General features: G+C 35.3%; 1 protein-coding gene across 1 annotated transcript; it reads left to right on the top strand.

Annotated features, from left to right (window-relative positions):
- The first annotated feature begins 156 nt into the window (after positions 1-156).
- Positions 157-12,730, top strand: lurap1 (leucine rich adaptor protein 1). The gene is made up of 3 exons (XM_058779131.1): positions 157-483; positions 750-959; positions 9,487-12,730. Exons 2-3 carry the CDS (start codon positions 765-767, stop codon positions 10,174-10,176), a joined length of 885 nt encoding a protein of 294 aa, XP_058635114.1. The 5' UTR covers positions 157-483; positions 750-764; the 3' UTR covers positions 10,177-12,730.
- Positions 12,731-22,072: the final 9,342 nt, after the last annotated feature.

Below are 22,072 nucleotides of genomic sequence, written 5' to 3'. Positions count from 1 at the left end.
TTCACTGTAACAAGAACACTTTAAATGAAGTGTAACCGTGATTAATTATAATTGCACGTGATAGGTATAACAAAGGACTATTTTATAAAGTATGGTTAACTTGTGGGAGTGAGTTGTTCATTTCTACGGTCGCGTTTACTCCGTTGTTTACGGCAGTGAACTTCTGCTCTCCGCTCGCTGTCATGCAGGTGGAGTTCAGACAAGCAGCCGTGTGATTCAAGCACATCAGGACAGACATTCAGTTGGAAGGGAGCTCCTCTCCAAACCTGACTTCATCTCTGAGCATCACATCCACAATTTACCTCATCACAGCCATGGCCGAGGAGTGTGAACAGCACGCAGATCGGATAACGTACATTTGAACGACGATCTTGAGAGAGCCTCGCATCATGCTCAGGTGGTCTGTCTTCCCCACTGAAGGAGATCTTACAGGCTGCGTTTGGGAAAGAAAACAGTCGCGTGAATGTTTAGAATATTAATCAGGTATGACACTCGTGTGTGATGATGATGCTTTCAGCTCAGTTGACGCATGTGACGGTTTTTTTTTTTTTTTGCATCAGACATAAGCGGATTTCAGCAATAATACTGAATGACTGTAATTATGTTTACAAATAATCACAGGGTGTTGCGTAAGATTTTTTTTAGGCATAATACTGTATATCAGTGGGATGCTTCATAACTTAGTCAAGGAGCTACATTTTTTTAATCCAAAACAATTGCTTTCTTTTGCCCTCTTTTCTTTCAAATAGATCCTTTTTATAATCATGGAGGAGAGCAATACCTGTGAATCAGTGCCAGATTTAAAGGATCTGGAGTTGAAGGTGGGGAGAAAGACCCCAGAGGGGCTCCTGAAGTGGATGAGAGAAGAGCACAAAATGATCTCCCATCATCAGACTGACAATAATGAGACAGAGAAGAAGGGCTTGGATGAGAAGATCCGAAAACTTAAAATGGAGATGGTAAGAGCCAATTCTACATCTCTATAGCTATTAAACTAATAAACTCATTTCATTTACTTCCATCAAACTGTATTGTATTTAATATCCTCAACCACATTTCTACTCTATATCTTAAGCATAAAATGAAGACAACAGAGAGTCAAAAAATGTGTATAATATGTGCTAGTTTTATAAATGTGTGTAGATGACTCTCACAGTGAATTTGTTTTCTCATTTTTATGAAACATAAAGCCTCTGGCTTTTTTGATTCCTTGTTTTTTTCTGTCACATATCCATAGAAAAATTCCAGTGTAAAGCTCTTATATACTGACTGTGATTGTATCTTTTCATAACATAACTCCCAAGAAGAAGCCTGCAGCATGTTGTTGTTTTCTCATTTTGAAGGGTCCCAACCCACATTCCACAAACCAAATCAACCAGAAGCAAAAAAAATTCTCACAGCATTGCCAAACAGTAAATAGTGTGACCCCAAAACTGTCATATAGGCAGTAATTTTTTTTTAATGAACGGATGAATTGCTGGCAGCCACATTTCTGTGATGTTGTTGATGTGAAGGAGTGACTTGAGTTTTGGTAAAGGATTTGCTGCTGTTTTCAATGTTCATACTTCATACTGTAAGTTCAAACACTTGGGGCCGATACGCCCTCGGTTGTATAAAGAATTGTTGTAGTTAGGGAAATGAGCTTGTTTCCCTGTGGAATGCAGTGCCATTAAGCAAATGGACCCTGATGTTGTTGCTATGGTGCTCTTTACTGAGTGGGAGACTTTGTAAAATGTACCCCAAAGCTGTCATGGATTATGCTACTGCCAGTTGCATTTCTGATTTTTGGAAGGCAGTGTTATTAATTTGCTGCAGATACGTCTGTGATCTTAACATGTCAGTGGTTTACTGCAGCATCAGCCTATATCTGTGTAGACAAGCCTGTATGTGGTTTCAGATAAAAAAGGTGAAGGGTGCTAAAAGCAATGTCTTGACATTTTTGTCCAAATATGTGTTTATTATCGGTATGCTTTGGAAAACTGTAGTTCAATAAAACAATTGTGCTCTTTGTGTATCTAGAACTAAAGTGTGCATATGGTTTACAGGCTTAAAACAGAAATGTAAATGAGAAGGTTTTCAAACTGGAGATCCCAAGATGATCCACAGAAATGTTAAGAGAAAAAAGATTATCTTACAAAAACAAATAATATTTTTTAGGGTTGTAATAGGTAACTTGCTCACTTTTGATATGAATTAAATATGATTAACACAATTTAGCACATGCACTGCATTTTACATTATTATGATTTCAATCTAATTTCTAAAGACTGCTTGGATTAATCACGTTTTATTATCATTTTCAATACACTACCAAGAGTCATTTTCTTTTTAGGAAATGAAAACTTTTATATAAAGATGCATTAAATTGATTAAACATGACATTATAGACTTTTACATTGTTACAAAAAATCTAATCCAAATAAATGTTCATGAAAGAAAAAATGTATCATGGTTTTCACAAAAATATTAAGCGGCACAACTGTTTTCAACATTAACAATTCAGGGTCATTTGACACTGAAGACTGAATTAATAGCTACTGAAAAATCAGCTTCACTGGAATAAATTACAGTTATTTTAAATTGTAATGATATGATTTTTACGGAACAAAAAATAAATAAATAAATTTGCAACTAAATAGGCCTATGCCCAATATTTTTGGTTTAATATTTTAAACATAGGTCTTCTATCTATAGCCACTTTTATACATTTGGAAAGGAGTCCCTCATAAGCGGATCATCATATTAGGGAGAGTACATGGCATCGGAAAGTTACATTTGTAGCTATAGTGGCTTCCAGGTAATATTACAGATAGCACTCAATTCTAGAGTAGATGGGGTGTTAAGAGAATTGGTTTAGTGTTTTAGTGTTCTTCTGATGCCATTTCACTCTGTTCCCAAACAGTCATGAGCTACAGCAAGCCGACTGTCATTGAACTTTAACCTCACGCTGTGACATTGTGACCCAGACTGCTGCCGTCTAGTGACATACACACACACACACACACGTTTGTATTTGTGAAAAGTGGGGACATCCCATAGGCGTAATGGTTTTTATACTGTACAAACTGTATGTGCTATTGCCCTAAACCAACCCTACACCTAACCCTACCCCTTACAGGAAACTTTGTCCTATTTCAGATTTTCAATACACTCCATTCTGTGTGATTTATAAGCGTTTTGAAAAGTGGGGACATGGGGTAAAGTCCAGGAAAGTCACCTTCTACTTGTAATACCTATGTCATACCCTTGTCATTATACAAATTTATGTCCTCATTTGTCACAAAAACACGCGCACACACACACACACACACACACACAAACAAACAAACTCGGTTCATTCACATGCACCAGTATAGTGTGAGACAGTGTAGACTTTTTGAGAAAAGACACGTATAGAGATAAATGACCTGCATATCACTACAAAATGATTATCACTTCTGACTTTAAAACACTGGAAGTAATTGGGAAATCAAACAGCTTGTTGTTTATGACACCTGTGATCTGCGTGAAGATAGCAAGAGAGAGAGAGATGTACTTGATGACTTTGAGCATCTTGGCCCCCGGTGAATGCACTCTCTCTCCCTGCCTGCCACACAGATGGGAAACACAGGGGATGGTGTGCTGACAGATGGAGGAAAGGGAGACTCTTCCAGTCTGATAGAACGAGAAGAGAGGGGAAATGAGGGAGGGAGAAGGAGTAAGGTTGAAAGGGAGAGTGGGAGGACGTTTAGCTTAGGAAGGAATGCAGAGTGCATGTGTCATGCTAGATGAGAGAGAGAGCAGTGACGTATTGGAATATAAGAGATGCTGTCAATTCTGTCAGTGTTGCTGTGTGTTAGGAGGAGAACAAAAGCTGCAGTTAAATGAGTACAGAAAGAGTGTAAACTGTGATGCCCTTGAAATGTGTTACTGTTTCATTATGCACATAGACATTACAGAGTCTGTAAGATTTTTTTTTCTTTTTTGAAAGAAATTATCATTTTTTTTAAAAGAAATTATTACTTTCATTAAGCTAGGATTCATTAAACTGATTAAAAGTGTCAAGTGTTACAAAATAAATGCCACAAAAATATTAAGCAGCATAAATATTGTTAATAATAGGAAATGTTTCTTTGGCAACAAAAGATATTAGAATGATTTTTGAAGGATCATGTTACACTGACGATTTGTGTTATGGTTGCTGAAAAAAATAATAAAATAAAATAATATATATATATGTACAGCCTTGGTGATTATGAGACACTTATTTTAAAAACATTAAATAATCTTACCCCTAATAAACCTCTAATTTTTTAACAGTAGTGCACATAAAAAAATTATTAACTTGCCCCATAAACTGATTTTTTATTTATTTATTTTTTTTGACGTTCATTTCATTCAACTGAATCAATTAATTGAATACAATTCTAAATCAGAACAATTATGGGTGTTAATTATAACTTATATCAGTTTAACATTAAATACAGTAAAATAGCTTTAAATAATGAACAAAAAATTATAGCGCAATAAATATTCTGCCAGATTTGAAATAACTGACCGGCTACTGTGTTAGATTATGCAGCTCTCTACTGTCTACCATCATGGCAGATTTGCAGTTTTAAAGTTTGGGAGTGTTTTCTTCACATACAGCTGACTTAAGTTTTTAATCATCCAAAACCACTTACTGTAGCTTAGTATCTGACAACTACAGGACACTATGGTCTCTGCAGAGGTGCATAACTAGAATATAATATAATAAAAAAAAAAAAATAATAATAATAACACATGAATATCTGGTGCATTTTTTGTCCCCTGCACTTTTAATTTCTAACCCTGACTGTGAAACGAGTGCCACAATCATAGTCCATATGACTATGACTATCCATATGATAGAAGTGTGATACAGCAAGTATGAATACACACAACTTGTGTGTACTTGAACATATTCAACATAGTTTTTGGGTGAACTATTACTTTAACTTATTTGTTAGATATAATTGGTAGTTTGTCTAATTTTTATGCAGCAGCTTTACTTATTACAGTATTTCACAATGGAATGGCCAAAAATGGCAATGTCACATTCTTCACATACTTGAGTGTATGCTTAAAAGCCTCCTCTTCATAATCAAGAAAGTGTGCATTATTGCCATAAACTGAATGCTAATGTTAGAACTAATCTTACAATAGCTGTGCCTATTGTAAATCAATCCACCACTGAGTTATTATATATTCATTTTAACACGCACACAGAGCTACGTGGTGTGGTGTGATTCTTAACAGAGCAGGACATCACAGCATGGAAAATGAGCTCTCCAGAATTCCAGGGATTAGAACACAGGACGTATGAGCTATGGTTTTAAGGAGTGGGAAAAAGGAATTCTTCTGGCTTTGAGAATCTCCAGTGTGAGCCTCAGACACTGTGGAATGTTCTCCCTAAGGAGAGTCTGTGGGTCACTGTGTGGCTCGTGTGGAAGAATGGAAGCTACATACTATTATTGCAGCAACACTGCACTGTATTGCATGGGGTTACAATGACATTGTTTTCATTTATTTAGCATTTTATGAGGTCTGTTTTACGAAATAGTTCACCCAGAAATATGTCTGATAATTCAGTCATTATTTACTCACTGTCGCTCCAAACCCGTATGGCTTTTTTTATTTGTGGAAAACTGGAGTACATTGAGAAGAATCTTTGCAATTACTATGAATGGGCACTGGAGGTTTCAAGCTTTAAAAAGGATTGGCTGATTCAGTTCATGCAAACTGTCTGAATTATTTGTTCACAAATTGGATTGATCCAGTTTTCGAGTTGATCCTGTCCAGATCCCTGGAAGGGAATATTGTCAGTGAACAATGACAATAATGGTCTGAGCTATCAAAGCTTGTGGTTTCAAAGATATTGGACAACTTGTGTATGTGTAATACTTTTAAAGTGCTTTTGTGTCCTTTTTAAAGCTTGAAAGCTCCAGTCAGTTGTCAATAAGCAACCAGTACGTATTCCAGAGTTTCTCCTTTTGTGTTTCATTTAAAAAAATAAAAGTCACATGGGTTTGGGATGGCATAATGACAAAATTTAGATTTTTAAGTTAGCTGTATACCTTTAACATTGTTGTCACTTGAACTTATTTGGACAAACAAAATACTACAGCCTCAAGGCAGCAGAGTTACTTAAGTTAAACTTCTTAGAATTTGAACAGATATCTAAAAGTACCTGACACTGTATTGTTCACAGTTTTTTAATAAATACATTTATTCAGCAAGGATGCATTAAATGAACCGAAAGTGCCATTAAAATATTTTTTTTCTGTTCTTTTGAACTTTATATTCGAAGAATCCAGAAAAAAGTATCAAGGTTTCCACAAAAAAATATTAACACATCTGTTTTTAAATTTCTTGTTTCTTGAGCACCAAATCAGCATATTAGAAAGATTTCTTAAAGAAAAAATGACACTGAAGATAGGAGTAATGGCTGATGAACATTCAGCTTTGCCACCACAGGAATGCATTTTAAAATAAGAAAACAGTTATTTTAAATTGTAATAATCTTTCACAGTATTTTACTGTATTTTTGATCAAATAAATACAGCCTAGGTGAACATGTGACACAAAAACATTAAAAGAATTCCAGCCTAACTCCAAACTTTTGAACAGAAGTGTATGTTTAATTCATCCGGGTCCTAATGCATATATAGAGATGGAGTTGGGCAGAGCCAGATCAGCGCTCACCACATCAGTGCTGAGACAGGGAGAATATTTACGAGCGTGTTCATTAGTCTCGGCAACTGGGGTGCCGACATGAACTGAACCCACACCAGAGCAGAATTATTACAATCTGTTCTCTCAATCTCTCTCGTCTTTTAGCCTATGTATTTACATCTTTCCCTATTTGCTGTAAAAAGGCTTGTTTGTCTTTGCCTTCTAAATTCAGCTTTATTGCCCCTCCCCCCTCACTGCCTCATTTGTTCTTTTTGTATCCCATGCTCTCTTTTACCGAAATGTTCTCTTTTGGTTTTTTGTGCTGTAATTAGTGTGGTTGACGTCAGCAGTGCACTATGGCCTTTAAATTACACAGAAGCCGGGATATATAGGATAAGAGTATGCTGTCCATTTATGACAGGCTCAGTGCACTTAAACTGATCTCAAACTGGTCCTGAATCTATTGGCATTTTGCACATTATACACATTTAAACATCTTCCTTTTACTCAAAAATGGTCACAATATGTGTCAGAAGGTTAATTAAATGTAATTTTCTCACCGTCATGTTCTTTTTTGTTTTGTGGAGCACAAAAGGAGAAGTCAGAATCAGCCTCAGTCATCATTTACTTTCACTGTATGGAAAAAAGATGCAGTGAAAATTAATGGTGACTGAGACTGTCAGTTTCCAATGTGTTCCACAGAAGTAAGTTATCTGGGTTTGGAATGACTTGAGGGTAAGTAAATGATGACAGAATTTTTCTTTTTGGGTGAACTGTTTCTTTAAGAATCGCTGTGTGACCGTAGCTGATGGGGTGCAGACAGGGCAGTATCCGTCAGGGATTGTGGGAGCCAAAGCACTGTGGTTTTCAGAGGAAGCGCTGACTATTTGATGAGCACTGTTTTATGGGCTGAAGAGCCGTTCAGTCAGTCAGAAGAGTTCAGGACTTTGTATATCAAATTACATGTGGTAAATGCCTAACTTCCTGACAGAAATGTTTCACTGCTGCCAAATGAAGCTTCGTAACATACTTCTGAAGGAATGTTTGACAGATATACCTCATAAAATGAGAATACATTCCAAAAGCAGGATCTAATGATGGAGGAAGGATCTAATATATTGCTTTAAGTCAAAAGACCAACTAAAGAATCAATAGCATCCATTTTTACTCTCAATTGATTTTCCCCAGGAAGTCCAAGAGGAAGCTAGTGATGTGAATGATGAGCATATATAACAACATCTATCTATCTAACTAGCTATCTATCTGTCTCTGTATATAGATATAGATACCTGTATGTATGTGTATATATATACATATATACAGTATATAGATACCTGTATATGTATGTAAATATATATATATATATACAGTATATATATATATCAATTGATCATTTAGGTTGATGGATACTTAAATTTAATTTGATTTCATTTTTATTTCAAGAAGATTATATATCATTGCCCTTAGAAGTCCTTTCATTCTTTTGCAAAGGTTTTACTTTTATTTAGACATCAAGTTTAGATGTGTCAGATGAAAATTGCTTGGCCCATTTGCTGTGGGAAACAGGAAGAGAAGAGTGCTTGACAGAAATAGATATTGTCAGGAAGATCTATAAATCTCAACAGCATTTACAGTAATGGACCTCCGGCTCTGCAGTCAGCACAGGACTCCAGTCATGCTTCTGAGCCTCAGACTAGCCCGCAGTAATCAGAATGCATTTGGAGCATTTATTAAAGTTGTCACACTTCCTAAATGACAAAAAAGCACCATAAAGTGGACCATACAACAATGCGCTATATTCCAAGTCTTTTAGAGACATTCAATAGCTTTGTGTAAGGAACAAACCAAATAACTAATATTCAAACAATATTCAAATTGAGCACATTTCATTATATGCAAATATGCATGAAATGACAAAAATGTCCAATTTTGAATTTTGAGTTTTAAAAATTAAAGTTCCAAAAGAGGGTTTTCATTGCGATGCAATAGAAGAACCATTTTGGGTTCCACAAAGATCCTTTCAGTGCACAATTCTTAAAAGAACCATGTTAAAGGTTCTTTATGGAACCATAAGGGGCTTTCACATCGTGTAGTTCTAGGAACTCAGTTCTAGGAACTAGCCAGCATGGTGGTTCCTAGAGAACCAATTTGCCCCTCAGGCTGTTTGCCTGGTTGCATTTGCACCAGCAGCAGGAACTCTGAAGCGGCCAGAAGTGACGTCTTTATACGCGGCATTTACAAACGTCAACAACCGGTCAATGGAAGATGACGTGATCTAAGCTGTTTTTGTGGTATGTCATGGGTTTCGTGATAACGGAATGTAAATGCACAATTTACGCGATTGAAAGAGCATGAAAATCTGACTAAATCTATGACAACTTGCAGTGTTACATATCATTAAGGCTGAGAAAAGAAGCTGCAGATAACAGGTAGCTAAATGTCGTTATTGCTGTTTTCAATGTCTGTAGAGTAAATATTTTTACATGGCTTTTTAAAAATGCCGGGTAGCCGGTGTTTTATATGTGTTTGGCCAATCAGTGTACACTTACATCACTGATAGTTCTTATAGAACTGTTTTAGACCCTACTCTAGTTCCTAGAACTAAATACGTTCCTAGTTCCTGCGGTACGAACACGCCAAAAAGCGGGTACTTCCGCGTTCTAGGAACTATGAAACAGTTCCTCAGGTGTGAAAGCCCCTATAGATTCCACTGAAGAACCTTTATTTTAAAAAGTGTAGTGTTTAATTATGTTTAACTATTTATCACTGTTGAAAAATGTCTTGATGTCCATGTGTATTTCCTCTGGCCAGGCTTATCTACGAGCAGCAGACGTCAAGATCTTGAACCAGTTGCTAGCACTTCATGAGGGCATCGAGGCAGTGAAATGGCTCCTGGAAGAGCGTGGCGCGCTCACCAGCCGCTGCAGCAGCCTGACCAGCAGCCAGTACAGCTTAGGGGAGGGTCCCGACACCTCCTGGAGGGGCAGCTGGAGCAGTCTGCAGGACCCCCATGACAAGCTGGACAACATTTCCATTGGCAGCTATCTGGACACATTAGCTGATGACCTGGATGAGTACTGCCCCTCTAGTGGGACTGATTCAATACTCTGTGCCACCCCTATGGGGACAGATGGCTCCAGAGGTACTGGAGGAGGAATGGGAAGTTCCACTGGATCTGGAACCCGATCTCCACAAGTCAAGTGCGATGCCCCTAAAGAAGAAGCTCAGGTTTGGAATAAAGCACCGTCTGATACATCGAGACCGTACCAGCCCAGCAAGACAAATGGAATCCTGGACAAAGCAGTGAAGCAAATGGTCAGACCAGATTCGCCCAGGGCTTGTCTCGCTGAGAAGCTGGGGAAGAATCTGAGCCCTAAAATGAAACCCTACAAGAATGGTAAAGTTGAGTTGGAGAGCTGCAAAAAGAACGGCAAAGTTCAACTGGAGTATGACGCACACTGGCGTTGGGTGCAGTCGCAGGATGATGTGACTTTTTTGTGATAATATGCATGATCAAGCCAAAGGTGTTGATGGGAGACTGCTCTGCTTCTCTATTCACTACTGGGCTTTTGTTTGTAGACTTTGATCCTTGATTAATCTGAGGCCAGATCTCCTGAAATGACAGAGGTTAAGAGGTCAGCAACGGAAAAGAATAAGGAATGGAAAAAGCTTAGACCTGTGGGAGGTCAGAGTTTAAAAATCCTGAATTAATGACAGTATATACTCTTCGTCAGGTTGTGGTTTATGGACAATGTGCATTTCATATGAGATCATAACCTTTTATGTAATGGCATCTATTGATTCAACACAACTATTTATTAAGTCAGTAATTAAGGACTTTATTGAATATGTCAGTATATTAATTTCATTTAAATGATGCGGTTTCAATCCTATGTGCCTAGGTTATTTTAAAACAGTTCTTAGAACGATTCATAAAGTTTTTTTTGTTTGTTTTTTGCATACTACCATTCAAAGGTTTGGGGTTCTTATGCTCACAAAGGCTGCATTTATTTGATCAAAATACATTAAAAACAGTAATATTGTGAAATATTACAATTTAAAGTAACAGTTTTCTATTTTAATATATTTTAAAATGTATTTATTTATGTGATGGCAAAGCTGAAGTTTAATATTAATGCTTAACATTTTTGTGGAAACTGTAATACATTTTTTTTCAGAATATAAAGTCATCATGCATTTATTTGAAATTGAAATCATTTGTAACATCTGCTGTCACTTTTGATCAATTTAATGCATCCTTGCTGAACAAATGAATTTCTTTTAAAAGAGTGCACAAATGCTCACATTTTACATCTCCTTATTATTTTAAAGTGGACCAAAGTTTGTTTAGCTAAAACAATCTAAAAGCTTGAAAACACAGCAACTTATTTTGTTACACAATCAGATTGAATAGACTTTTTTATGCTATGCTTTTGTTTGACCTTTCTGCTGATTACAATATGGACAAAATAAAGTGCAGCATTTGCTCTTAAACTGTAGGGAATGTTTAAATCATGCTCCATTTTACTACCAAAGTCTTGAATCAGCTCAGAGTGTGTTCCTTTGAGTTAACATCTAAAGGTCAAAGAATAAATCCATTCTGAATACCAAGCATGTTCCCATCTGTTACAATGTGACCCTGAGTCCAGAATCAGCAACACCCTTGAGTTGCCTTTGACAATTAATTATACAATCAGAATGCCATTTTTACACACACACACACATATATACATATATATATATATATATATGTTAATTTGAAAACTGTTTGTAGTTTACTCTTTTTCTGTCAGAATGCTTATGTAATCAATCAGTAAAAATGCTGTATTGTCAATCTAATCAGGTAAACTGTGGGTTAGCTTTAAATAGGATCCTGTTTTGAAGTATCAATTATTACTGGTTCTGTTGGATCACCGAATTAAATGAGCTTGAAGAACAAGAACAGGAAATTAAGGATGTCATATAGATTATTCCACTGCACAGGTCCAATGGAGTAATATTGCTCATACAAACGCATGGAGACCAGTGGTTGTGCTGTGATCTTTGCATTTGTGATGTCTTCTCGTTATTTAAAAAATTTAGCACCTAAAGTGCACTTTTAATTTAAGGTTGTTCAGATGACTAACTTTTACCAATTAATCTATATGTGGTGTAACTTTGAATAGTCACAGTGTTAGCACTGGATGTAATCTTGCATTGCCTATGTTTTGTATGCCAAAAGAACTGCATTGATGTAATTTTTGTTTTTTGGTCTAATGGAAGAACTGAAAGTACTATCAGTATTCAGCAGTATAACATATAGTGTGTTATGTAATAAAATACTGTACTGTATTTATGCATTCATCTATTTTTGTTCAGAAAAAGAGCACTGTATTATAACAGTAACTAAACTCAGACTTTCTCTTTCCTCAAACACCCACTCTCAGTTGATAATGCCTGTGCTTCTAGGACAGGGTTTCCATGACTACTGAATAGTGTGTAACTTGTGTGTGTCACTTGTTTAGAGTCTGGGAAATGGAGACAGGACAAATCCCAGAAGCCACTGTGTGAACAACTGGATTATGGCAGGAATAGGTGAAGATATTGGAGTGAGATGGTGAAGATGATCAAAGAGAAGGCAGCAGGTACTAAAAAAAATGACAAATGGATTGGTTGGAGAGACATGAAATAAAAATATATAAATGGAAACAGCAGCGGTCCTGAATCACATGCTTGCATATCTGAGATCAGATGAGAGGCAAGTACTATACAGTGGGGTCCAAAACTCAGACCACTAGTCAAAATGCTTTGCTTAAAATGTAGTATTTTCTAATATAGTACACAGTCTGTACAAATTTTGAATGAAAAGTGGGTAAAAGTACAAAGTAATTTTCCAACATCTATTTATTTCCACTATCTATTTATTAACTTTACAATAATATATGTTATGCATTTTACGCAAATCTCATACAAAACAAAAAACAGCTGGTCCAGCTAATGCATATGCACATTCAGAGTAAACAAACAGACATTGCTCAACAAATCAATTGGCTCTTTCATTCTCATTTATTCAACCATATTAAACATTATGCTTTTTCCTATTTATATTTATTTGAGTGGTCTCATGAAATGAGCTTCATATAAGCAAAAATGCTAAATGTTTAAATAGAATCATCTTGTTAGCCTTCAGTGGCAGATAGTTCATCTGAAAAACAAACATTCAGCTTTATGTTGAACCTAACTTGTTTTAAAGCCTTTGCATTGCCAATTTTGGTGGTAAATACGACATTCCTCAGCACAGCAGGATGTTAAATCACCTAATGGGTTCCAAATGACAGATTCTTGCTTAGTTAGCATAGTGGCTAACCATGTGTGTTAAATGTGCTTCGTTAGTTCAATACAGTGTACCTTACTCTGCAGCGCTAACCACACAATAAAGCATCTCTGCACCTATAAAACTTGTTTGTGTTTAAAAAAAGCTTTCCGTGTGCTAACTGACAGCATAAATCAAGTACACTTGTCAAGTGCAGTTTTGGTGGCTGTCTAGCCAAAAGAAAATGTGGGCCCTGCCTTTTCTTGACAGCTTGATTATTGCACAAACCCATCATTGTGCATAGTGTTATTTGCATGCGATTGTTTCTCATTCCTTAGTTTGACTATGTGTAAATGGGGCTTGCAATTGGTTTCACTATGAGTATATGGCATTTTATTTCCTAGTACTTCAGCAAAATTGTTGGCAGGTATCAACACACTTGATGCCAAAGGCTGAGAGAGTTTTTCCCTTAGTTGTTGTCTGCTATTTAAATCAACCCACACTTTTAGAGAAATTATATAACCAATATTTTTGGTAAGTAGGATGTATATATATATATATATATATATATATATATATATATATATATATGAACACTTCAGATGCAAAATCCTCTAAATTCGTCAGAGATTTTTCAGTGTTTATTTTTTTTTTTAAATGAGCATTTTATCATGCTTCTATGATTAGATTCAGTAATTTCACATAGAAAAGGTTATTAGTCAGTTATTGAACATCCTCATATAAAACATTTGAGGTTATTGCATCTTAAGTCTTAATATATATATTAAGAACACATCTATTCTTGCATTCTAAAATATAACATTTTATGATACATATTAAATATAATAATAAATATTATGTATTGTTCATATTGTACTTCAATATTACATATATAATATAAAAATAGTACAGTATTTAAAAATTATATTGTCCATAAAAACAATCTTTTTAGTAACCATGTCAATAGTTCACCTCTCCTCACACCTCCGCACTAACATACACACATATGCACCCAACCCATATGTACACAATTGCATAACATCCAGCACTCACCCCTACCATGCATGTATAGTCTAAATTACATAACATCCCACCCCATCTTGTGAAAGCAAAGAACTCCAGCCAGAGTGACTAGCATTTACCTAAATTAATATGCAAGTCACATATACTGGAAAATGCTTTAAAGAGGCTTTTGACTTCTTTGGAGACCTTTGTAGGAATGATTTGCAGGCAATGCCAGTTGTTTTTCTTTGGGGAATGAGGAACATAGACGATGAAAGAAACATCCTCCTCTGTTTTTCTTCACTACCCTTGATCTACTGCCGTTTGCCAATGCCTGACCACTACTGAAAGAAGGAGGTCTGTTCAGAGTTTTCACACATTTTCCTTGCTTGTGTTTCATTTACCTGCATCCGGTGTGCCAAAAGAATTGAAGGAAATGCTTGTGGAAAGCCCCGTACGATAAAAACAAAGTATAAAAAATTGATTGCTTGAAATCAACAGCAAGGAAGCAAGATCCAATCATGCTGGGCACATTGCCTCTCTAGAATGTGCTATTGAATTAAAAACACCACCATACCACTGTTCAAATGGTTCTCAGTAAGATTATTTTTGTGTTTTTGAAAGAAGTCTCTCATGCTTATCAAGGCTGAATTTATTAACACACACACATAAAGAACAATTGTGAAATATTCCTGTATTGGGAATGCCGAATTTTCAGTAGCCATTAGATTTCAGTGTCACACAGTCCTTTGGAAATCATTCTAATATGCAGATTTGGTGCTCAAGAGATTATTATTATTATATTTTTTATTTTTTTGTATTGTTATCAATATTGAAAACAGTTGTGCTGCTTAACTATTATTATTATTATTATTAATAATAATAATATTATTATTATTACAACAGCAATACTTTTTTTTTTTTTTTTTGACGAATAGAAAAAGAAAATAGAAAAGAACAGCATTTATTTGAAATAGAAATCTTTGGTAACATTATAAATGTCTTTATGGTAGTAATTGTCTTTATGGTATAGGAATGGTGTATATGTTTGGTTTAACTTAATATAATAATGTGAAATAGATTTAATGTTAGCATATTAAGCGGTATGACATCAGTATTTTACCCAGTGTATCCATAACAAAAATGAACAATTCCTACTGTATATGGCTGTGACCAAGTGGTTACTATACTTTTTATCTGAGGTCACAGCTGTTTGATGAACCTACCTTCTAATGATCACTGGCAATGTTTGTGCCAGCCTGCAAAAACAAATATTCGGGTAAATACAGAGTATTTCTCTAGATGAGAGTTCACCACTAACCACATTGGCTGCTTAAATGGCAGAGTTGGAGTTCAGAGACGGTGGGATGCTGATCATATCCCAGAAGCCACTGGAGGGGCTCGGTGGGGATTTAGCCACAGAACATCAGCACTGGGGCTCCAAAGATCACAAAAATCGAGGGCTGGCGGAAATGAGCACCATATGATTTGTAGATTGGGTACAAATATTGGGACCTCGTGCACAGTGATGACATTTTTGCTTCATTTCACAATGTGTGCACAATAGATTGTTTCATAAAAGTAAAGTACAGATGAAATATGAATCAACAAAATGTGTCTTTAAATGAACTGTGTGGCTGAAAAAGCATATAGTGTATAAAGGTGTATAAATAAGTGTATAAATTGTGCAATACACAATAAAGCGCTATATAAATGCATTCATTCATTAATTCATTCAAAGGAGACTGGGGTTAGTTGTCACACCAGTAAGTTGTCACAAGGGCAGAATCTCATGAAAAATATGGGTTTTCAATCAAAATCACACTTTTACTGTTGCATTATTTGTTTAAATCTAGCTAGGAAGCCTATAATCGTCTTTTCTTTGGCATGTTCCATTGTGACAACTTACCCCATATAGTATGACAACATTCATACACTGTAAAAAGTGAAAGTTGAATTAACTTAAAAAAATTGAGGAAATCCGTTGCCTTAAAATTATTAAGTACATAATAAATAAAAAATAAAAAAAGTTAAGTGAACTTGACGATTCAAATAACTTATTTTTTTAATTATCATTTACTTAAAAATTTGAAGGCAACAGTTTTCCTAAATTTTTTTATGTTAAGTCAGCTTATCACTTTTTACAGTGTACTAAAGTCAGTGTGTATTCAATGAATTGTGTCTTTTCATAAGCAACTATTTATTTATTTATTTTTTTGTACTCAAACATTCAAGGTATACCTATACTCAGAAATTGTGAATGAATGAATCTTACCTTGAAAAATGCAGTAAAAAGTGTGACAACTAACCCCCATTTCTCCTGTAGGAAAAGCAGAAATAGTTTTTCAGTGGTTTAATCTCCTCACTTATCTGTGCAGATCATATATTTATCTGACTATTTCAGATTAAATCAAAACCTGCATTTATTAGCGCTTACACAGATGCATGGTATATGACATGATATTTACATCATTCATGTCATAAAAGTGACATTTCTGTTAAAAAATGATTTATTTTTGGAAGATTCTTATGAGAGCTTCCAGCGTTTATTCTGTGAGGGATCACATTTGACTCTGGTGTTATTGCAGGTTTTGTGTATAATGCTCAGTTTCAGATTCCATTTGTGTGCTCAGCCATAATTTTCGGAAAAGCAACCAAACACCAGGAAAGGTTTTTGGCACCTGTGGTGTGGAGTTAAATCTTGTGATTTACAGTGGCTTTGATAGCTGCCATGAAATCTCGTTTTCCATTGTGGTTGTCCGTTTGTGAAGCTTGTTTGAGTAGTTTTATCCTTGAGTCACTCTTGTTGGAAAAAAAGAAAGCTTGTTAAAAAAATTGCTAGTATTTTCCAGATAGAAGCTGGAAAATGAAATAAAAATATGTAGAACGTATTGCATGAATCGCTCCATCATAAAATAATGAGGTCTATTATATATATATATTCAGCCACGGTGGTTACTCAAATATTTACATAAATGAATATGCAGCAGTGTTTTACAAACTGATAGAATTATATTACAGTAAAGCTCCAGACCCGAGTGGCTATCCAGATCACAGAATCGCTTTAGCTGACCACATCAGAAGAACAGTAACGCTGTAAGTCTTTCCCTGACTCTGGCCTAACCACAGCTGGCCCTCTTTCCCTGCCGTTTTGTTCTGGCCCACAGAGAATGGGGAAAGTGAAAACTCTGCTCTGTTTTTCTTTCCAATTGTAGTCCTTCAATTTCAGTTTTTTTTGCAGACATTCAATGTAAGGTGTTTATTATTGTAGTATGTACGACAGTCATTTAACTGAAAATGTCTTTTTTTGTTATTATTATTATTGTAGTGCCACCATCACCTTGTATTTCTGCATGGATTTAAGTTTAACTTTTAAGATTTTAATACTTTTATCCAGCAAGGATTCATTTAGTTGAGCAAACAACCCAGTAAAAATGTATCACAGTATTTCACAGAAATATTGAGCAGCACGGTTTTCAATATTGAAAAATAATAAGAATTTTTTTTTTTTTTGAGCACCAAATCAACATATTAGAATAACTTCTGAAAGAAATCTGAAGTAATGGCTGCTGAAAAGTCACTTAGATGTCAAAAGATGTTGCTAGATTGTAAAATAGTCTTATTAACTTATTCTCTAGAGATTTTCATCAAGAGGTTAGCAGAGTGGGGTGTTTTCCTTTGGAGATGTCCAGTTGAGTGGGAAAGAGGGGGAAGTACGCAAAAGGGCAGAAACGGGCCACACGGTTCCCACACTATGATGCAATGAGTCAGTGGCAGGGGCAAAGGGATCTTCACAGATTTACTGGAGTCTATAATGAATAACAGAAAGAAGAACACAACAGTGTTTTGAAAGTTTCTCTTTCTTTGTTTGAGATGAAATGCCACATGCAGCTCATGCTCCCAATATGTCTGAGACAACACATAACAACATCAACTTCATATGTACGAAATTTGTCAAACATTCACACAAAGTGACTATATACTACTTTTAGATATATTTATGTGATTAGATGGTTAGAATATAAGAGTCAAACTAATAGCAATGAATGTAACATTCCTACAATATTTCTATAAGTCCTATTTCTATAAATAATAATAATAATTTATTATTATTAACAATTAATTTATTATAATTATTATTATTATTAACCATCATAATTGTCACTATTTTAGTGACCATACTAAATATTCTTGGTAAGCTGCCTAGCCAAAAAAAAATTAGAGGACCGGAACTAATACTACTACTTATAATAATAATAACAGCAACAATAAGATTAATAACTTATATTATATTATATATAAATATATTATCAGTGTCACAAACTGCCTGTTTTGGTTTAGTATTCATTTGTTTTTAACTATGGCCTGTTTTCCTTTGTTCACGTTTCCCACTCCTTGTTTGTTACTATGGTTTCTAATTAACAGTCATCACCTGTTCTTCATTTGCCTTCTATCACCCTGTGTATTTAAGTTCCTCCTTTTCATTCAGTTGTTGTCTGGTATTGTTTGTGTGTGGACATGCTATTGCCTTCTAATATTTTGATTACCTGGGTTTGTTTTATTAAAGAAACTTTTGTTTGTGGAAACCTGTTTGAATCTTTTTCTTCTGAACCGGATCGTGACAGTTAGAATATAAGGGTAAACCAAATAACAATGAATGTAATATTTCTCTATAATATTTCCATTAAAATAATAATTATTATAATAATAATATAATACTTATTATTATTGATAGAAATAAATTACATTTAGTGCTGTTTGTTTGACATTCACATTTCTAGTCAACTAATCATTTAAACATAATAAAGCGGAGTTAGATTTGTTGAAATGTGGGCCAAACTCTTTGATGTGTGACAGTCAAAAAAAGATGGTCTAAATAGAAGTCCTTCAAGCAATGTGTCTGACAGCACTTGTCCTGTGCCAGTGTGCCTGAATGGGCCTGTCCACAACCCCTTACATTCAATTAGACAGAAACAAGTGTGCTTTGTGCAGCCTGTGCTAACGGCCAACCCATTGCCTTCCTGTTCACAGTGAACACGCAGCAGACACAAACTCTTGAAAGTTCTTCATCAGTGCTCAAACCATCACGCCTTCCATGATCATGACCTGAATATCAAGCTTTAAAGGGAAAAGAGAGGAACCGATAGGCTTGTTGAAGCTTTGAAATATGTTGACACGTTTGATGAGTTGATTAACTGATTTTATGATATTAATACAGAGCTAACAAGCTAACTTTATCTTTAAGAGAAAAGATTCTTTGAGAGAAAAACAGACCTATCATACTTTTTTGACAGAGTAGCAATTGTTATTTTAACTTGGAGAGAATTTGTTCAAAGTTTGACATTTTCCAGCTTTATTTTTTAAATAAATGTAATTTTTTATATTATTGTTTGTTTCAAAGGCTATTACAGGTGTAATGTATTAGCAACATTCTACAGTTTTATGTTTATTTCTTTATTTCTTATGCAGGGCAATGAGCACATGGATCATTTCAATCTAGAAGCTTTCTACCTAACCTTGTGTGGATCACGTTTCCATACCATTTTAAAACAAATTGATGTGTTACATCATATTTTAACAATGCTGACCATAGCATTAGTCATTTTTTCTCTGCATACCCACTTGCGTGTGCCTTAAATGCAGTCTTAATTAGTAGCGAGTGTAGAGTTGTTGAAATGCACACAATGGAAAGCAGGTCTGTGCCTCTGTGTGTAGCTGAGAAAGATTCTATGTGGGTGGAAGAATCAGTCTCTTATTGCTTCCTCCTCGACTACTGATGCTGACAGAAGGAAGCAAGAAGCAGTAGAAAACCGAAGGAGTCAAGGGCCAGAATTCTAATGGTAAACTCCCACTCAGAGCAAAACTGTGTTTGAGAGAAAAACAGACCTATCATACTTTTTTGACAGAGTAGCAATTGTTATTTTAACTTGGAGAGAATTTGTTCAAAGTTTGACATTTTCCAGCTTTATTTTTTAAATAAATGTAATTTTTTATATTATTGTTTGTTTCAAAGGCTATTACAGGTGTAATGTATTAGCAACATTCTACAGTTTTATGTTTATTTCTTTATTTCTTATGCAGGGCAATGAGCACATGGATCATTTCAATCTAGAAGCTTTCTACCTAACCTTGTGTGGATCACGTTTCCATACCATTTTAAAACAAATTGATGTGTTACATCATATTTTAACAATGCTGACCATAGCATTAGTCATTTTTTCTCTGCATACCCACTTGCGTGTGCCTTAAATGCAGTCTTAATTAGTAGCGAGTGTAGAGTTGTTGAAATGCACACAATGGAAAGCAGGTCTGTGCATCTGTGTGTAGCTGAGAAAGATTCTATGTGGGTGGAAGAATCAGTCTCTTATTGCTTCCTCCTCGACTACTGATGCTGACAGAAGGAAGCAAGAAGCAGTAGAAAACCGAAGGAGTCAAGGGCCAGAATTCTAATGGTTCACTCCCACTCAGAGCAAAACTGTGTTTGAGAGAAAAACAGACCTATCATACTTTTTTGACAGAGTAGCAATTGTTATTTTAACTTGGAGAGAATTTGTTCAAAGTTTTACATTTTCCAGCTTTATTTTTTAAATAAATGTAATTTTTTATATTATTGTTTGTTTCAAAGGCTATTACAGGTGTAATGTATTAGCAACATTCTACAGTTTTATGTTTATTTCTTTATTTCTTATGCAGGGCAATGAGCACATGGACCATTTCAATCTAGAAGCTTTCTACCTAACCTTGCCTGATAAATCAAATCAGATACTGACATTTATTTTCATGGCTATTATGAAATCAAAGAACTATTTCCTGGGAGGCAAGGTGTCTGCTAGGAAAATGTTTATGTAGAAAGAGATGGTGGCTGTTCTCCAGATAAGCCAAGTTTCCTTGGCCTTTTCATACCTTTAAGACTTAGAGAGAGGACTAAGGAAAGACATAAAGCCAAATAAATCATAGAAAGCTTGGTATCTTAAGGCATCTGTTAATGCCTCAATATAAACAGCACTTATGCCAAGCAGTAGGAAATCTGGGGTAAATAAAATTCAGAAAATGTTAAATTTCCTGTTACAATTAGAATTTTTCACTTACAGTATTTACCTAAATAAAAAATACTTTTGGCGGGAACGTTTATCATGTATAGGCCTACATGCGATGAAACTCAGATCATCTCTTTCCTTAAAAAAGTTGTTTTGTTTACATGATCAGCCGAACACAAATTAAATAATTAATTAATCACAGCTGACTGAATAAGCACATCGGTAACTTTTGATTTGTTATTACTGCCGTTACGCCTCTAGGTGTCAGTATCAAATCCAAGGCAACCATCGATCAGCACAATAAATATATTTTGTAACTTTATAACTTCAAGAAGAAACTTTAAAAAGTCTTAAGAAGGATTTGAATCATCACTGAAAAATGTATTTATGATAAAAACTTTATTTTGTTTTGTTTTAAGGCAGCATGAACCATATCCAGGTAAAGCAACAATAAGCATACCAAAACATTACCATAATTATTGACAGAACACTAAATTAACATTCAGTTGTGGAGTAATAATGAACCATCAAAACACATGACCAGTAGGCCTGAATGAGCAATGTTTGTCACCTGCTTTTCAGATATTGCTGCAAATTCATTCTCGTCCCTGCTTGTTAACACCAGCGAACCACAACAAATCCTTGAAAGGAAAGAGGTATAACAGTGACAGGAACTGAGAGGACTTCATATGCAAATTCATATGCATTACTTAATTGCACTTATTGACTATTTCAGGCAACAAATCCACTAGGGGTTTTGCAACACTGGGTGTTGCAGCAGACTGAATTGGCGTCATGACTTTTATGGTCTCTGTTGGGGATTTCTGTATAAAACAGCTTTACTGGTAGAAATAGAGAAAGATAGGCCTAGCATTGCTGTGTATTTCAGCCTGTGCCAGCAGCTGAGCATGTCATTAATCTCCATGCGGTGCGTGAGGCTGTATGTCACTGGCTTCACTGACAGGGAAGATGGAGCATGGGACTAATTAAATGCAGTATACACTGAACATATGGATAAGCTTACAAGGGAAATTGATAAGGAGTGTTTACATACCAGGCTTCCCAA

This window comes from Onychostoma macrolepis, chromosome 06, assembly GCF_012432095.1.
Source record: "Onychostoma macrolepis isolate SWU-2019 chromosome 06, ASM1243209v1, whole genome shotgun sequence".
Lineage (NCBI taxonomy): Eukaryota > Metazoa > Chordata > Actinopteri > Cypriniformes > Cyprinidae > Onychostoma > Onychostoma macrolepis.
The sequence above is the reverse complement of the archived record's forward strand: the minus strand, read 5'-3'. Positions and strand labels throughout refer to the sequence as shown.

Coding starts and splice junctions, on each gene's coding strand:
- lurap1 (XM_058779131.1), top strand. CDS start 765: ATGGAGGAGAGCAATACCTGTGAATCAGTGCCAGATTTAAAGGATCTG. Junction 960..9,486: donor GAAAACTTAAAATGGAGATG/GTAAGAGCCAAT, acceptor TCCTCTGGCCAG/GCTTATCTACGAGCAGCAGA.